The sequence below is a fragment of the Phytophthora infestans genome, genomic scaffold (genome assembly GCF_000142945.1).
Source record: "Phytophthora infestans T30-4 supercont1.38 genomic scaffold, whole genome shotgun sequence".
Classification (NCBI taxonomy): Eukaryota; Oomycota; class Peronosporomycetes; order Peronosporales; family Peronosporaceae; genus Phytophthora; species Phytophthora infestans.
This window is the reverse complement of record NW_003303721.1, coordinates 52,739-55,830: the sequence shown is the minus strand read 5'-3', so window position 1 is coordinate 55,830 and position 3,092 is coordinate 52,739. Positions and strand designations below refer to the sequence as shown.

The window sequence follows — 3,092 nt, the reverse complement described above, 5'->3', positions numbered from 1 at the left end:
GCACGCCACTCCCCTCGCGCTGGTTCTTCTCTTTAGGTTTCACTTACCCAACTACTTCAATCGACTCAAGCTCGCGTGGGGTGACAAAGATCTGTTCCGCTTTGCGTGGCTGAAGCTAGGTGCAGCTTTCCACATGATTAAAAAACTCCCTGCCGTAGCTGGAGAGGTATCGGGAGATGTGTTTTGCGGTTTGACCATGGCACAGCACGATCCCAGTGGGGACGTAGTTTTCTTGCATCGCAACCATCTCAAACTGACGGGAGATTCCAAGGTCGAAAACTTTGACCCTCGCTTGAAAAAGGTTTTTGGAAATGCTGTACCGTCTCAGCGAGCAATCAGCGAAGATGGATATCCAGATCCTGCGATATGGACACACTTGGTTTCCTTCCGCGAGGACTCTCCGCGATCCGAGTATATTATCCAGAAACACGGTGCCATGAACAGGTTTACAGGAATGCAAAGGTGTTTCGGAGGACGTGAGCTGCACAGAAACCCTCACTTTGACACACAGGAATTTACACACCTCAGCTTCGCCGGTTTAGAATTGCGTTTACGGCAATTTGCTATGAGCGCAGCTAAGCTTCAAGTGAAGATAGGAAAATTGTCAACATAAGATAATCTATGGGATAAAACTTTGAAGTATCATTTAACTGTTGACGACAGGCTCTACTTGTACGTTTCACAATGCTGTAATGAGCCCAGAACACCCATGGCGATGCCGGCGACGCAATAGATTCTGCGAGAAATACTCTGGCAAAGGTGTAGCCCCCATCCCGACCAGACACTCGGTGTTAAACTTTTTGCCTGGATATCCCGCCTTGTCAATCTGTCTCCGCTGTTGGCGTGGTGTCATGTGCGTTGGAACAGTGTTGAATAAATTGTTCTGCTTGGCTTTCTGGATAAATCCGATGCCTTGCGGATACGGATCGATCAGTGCCTTGCCGTTCATGTACAAAATCTCAGCCTCCTCATCGTCAGAGCCCTGGACTGGCATGTACTGCAGGATGCTAGCGCAGAGAGTGTCAGGGTGGTTCTTCATTTCTTGATTAGCACCACACTGACCCCCCACGGTGTGAAAAAGTATGGCGCACGTGCCATCTCGAATGCTAGCCAGAAAGTCTCCTTATCTCCCCACGAATACGTAAAGCGAAAGCGTTCCTCCGTGATAAACCAAAACAAAATGTCCATGACAGTTTTTCCTGCGCGCTTCTTGTCAATCAGCACCATTGACGAGTCCATCTCATGAATGGACTTGCCTCTGTAAGCAAATGTATTGAGCATTTGCTGCGAAGGAGCGAGCCCCTTCGATACGTTGAATCTGGCGTAGTCGAATTCGCGTAACAGCTTGTGCACGTACATCTCCCCAGAATCATTGCCAGTCAAGAAGCGCCTCTGGGTGATGACTCGGTCGTAAAAGAACGTTGTGCCAGTCTTCACGTACCCATCAAGACTACGCACAATAGCAGGGTCTTTCAAGATGACGTCATCTACGTCTAGCAGCATTACATGGCGGACATCCGTGTAATACATCGCAAGCGGCTTGATCCACCAGCTTCGAAACTTTGAAGCCATTTCTTTCGATATGATGCCACGAGACTAGAGATCAGAGCACACATCCACGAGTTCCACGCGATTGTCCAGACTGAACAAGAGCTCTACGGATCGATCTGAGAGCTCATTACCACAGTGATATACCTGAATGAGCTCTCGGTTCCCAAGACATCGTAGCTCTCTTGTCCCATGTTCAGCATCGCATCGTGCAGGCATACCATGGCGGCACGGCCACGGACCACGCTCCTGTCAAAAGACTTACCACGCCTGTAGAACGGTGATGTAGGGTGTGTTGCGCTCGCGAAGCTGTCTTCGAATGCGGCATTGTCCATCTTCCAGTCTAAATGCGAATGATTGAGCGACGTGACCCCCAAACTGTGACTGAGACCAACAGACGCATTATTGACGAGCGTAGTGTTGACGTAGACGGTTGTAGCAAGGATGCTCACTACCGCCAATAGAAGCAATATCGGCTTCCGCGCCTTGGAAAATCAAGGCGACCTATTGGGAGAGAGATCGGCTAGAGTGTGATAATTTTTAGAAAAAGAATTGGGTGTCCAAACTCAAATCGCGGAGCAGTCATACCAAATCTCAAGATTGTGAATTTTGTGAGTCCTGGAGTTCAGAATTTACACATGATACAATGAAAACTACCGGTACTCTAAAAAAATAAATCACAACGATTAAGTTACGGAAAAATCCGTACTCTTCCACCACAACAGGTATTGGTAGATTTTTGAATTAATTTCTTTACAGAATGTCTTGCACACTTAAAAAAAAGCTGCTAATACATGTATACTGTAGCCTGCTTGGCTGATTACCGGTATTGAGCGCGCAGGAAACGTACGTTGCAAAATTTTCAAGGGTGCAACAATCAACATCCGACTTCACAGATGGATCTTAACCCCCCAAGTGCGAGGCCATTTGGTGCTCGCCATCTCAGACATACCTACACACGTTAAGCAAGATGGGCACCCATATTATACTCCATATATATTTTAACGTGTCTGTACTAAAGCCGGTCCATACCCCCAACCCCAAACTTTGGTATCGTGTCTTCCCCGCCTAAAGTGTCTTCCTAATACATGGTATATCTATTATTGTGTCTCCTGTACGCAAAGACGATACAGTACAAGCCTGATTTATTTGTCGATATTTAGAAAAACAAACCAGCTGGGAATACGTGAACTGTGCAGTATATTTAATGCAAGTCAAAAATCAGAGCCGGAGCCTGCCTAAACTACGTCATCACTTCTGCGGGATCGCTTCTTGCGTGATGATCCGTCACTTCCAGATTCACCGCCCGACTTCTCGGAGTTCTCAGCATCACCTGCAGTCTCATCGGTAGGTCTCTTCGGCTTACGGGCACGAATCTTGCGTTTGTTCCGTGTCTGAGGGATCAATGTGCCGTTCTTCCAATGTTTATGCCAGATCTCGAAGCACGATGCTGGAACACCGTTCACGGAGTGCTTCACTTTGTTGCAAAGGAAGACTCGAGCTGCTAGAGCATTTTTAGAGACGGTTTCAGCCTGCATTCACCG

General features: G+C 47.5%; 2 protein-coding genes across 2 annotated transcripts; one reads left to right on the top strand and one right to left on the bottom strand.

Annotated features, from left to right (window-relative positions):
• Positions 1-133: 133 nt before the first annotated feature.
• PITG_15004 (uncharacterized protein) lies at positions 134-613 on the top strand (the record flags this gene model as incomplete). Its single annotated transcript, XM_002898147.1, has 1 exon — positions 134-613. The coding sequence occupies one exon, from the start codon at positions 134-136 to the stop codon at positions 611-613; it is 480 nt and encodes a 159-aa protein (XP_002898193.1).
• Positions 614-679: 66 nt separating this feature from the next.
• PITG_15003 (uncharacterized protein) lies at positions 680-1,913 on the bottom strand (the record flags this gene model as incomplete). Its single annotated transcript, XM_002898146.1, has 2 exons — positions 680-997; positions 1,063-1,913. 2 exons carry the CDS (start codon positions 1,570-1,572, stop codon positions 680-682), a joined length of 828 nt encoding a protein of 275 aa, XP_002898192.1.
• Between the last annotated feature and the right edge of the window lie 1,179 nt (positions 1,914-3,092).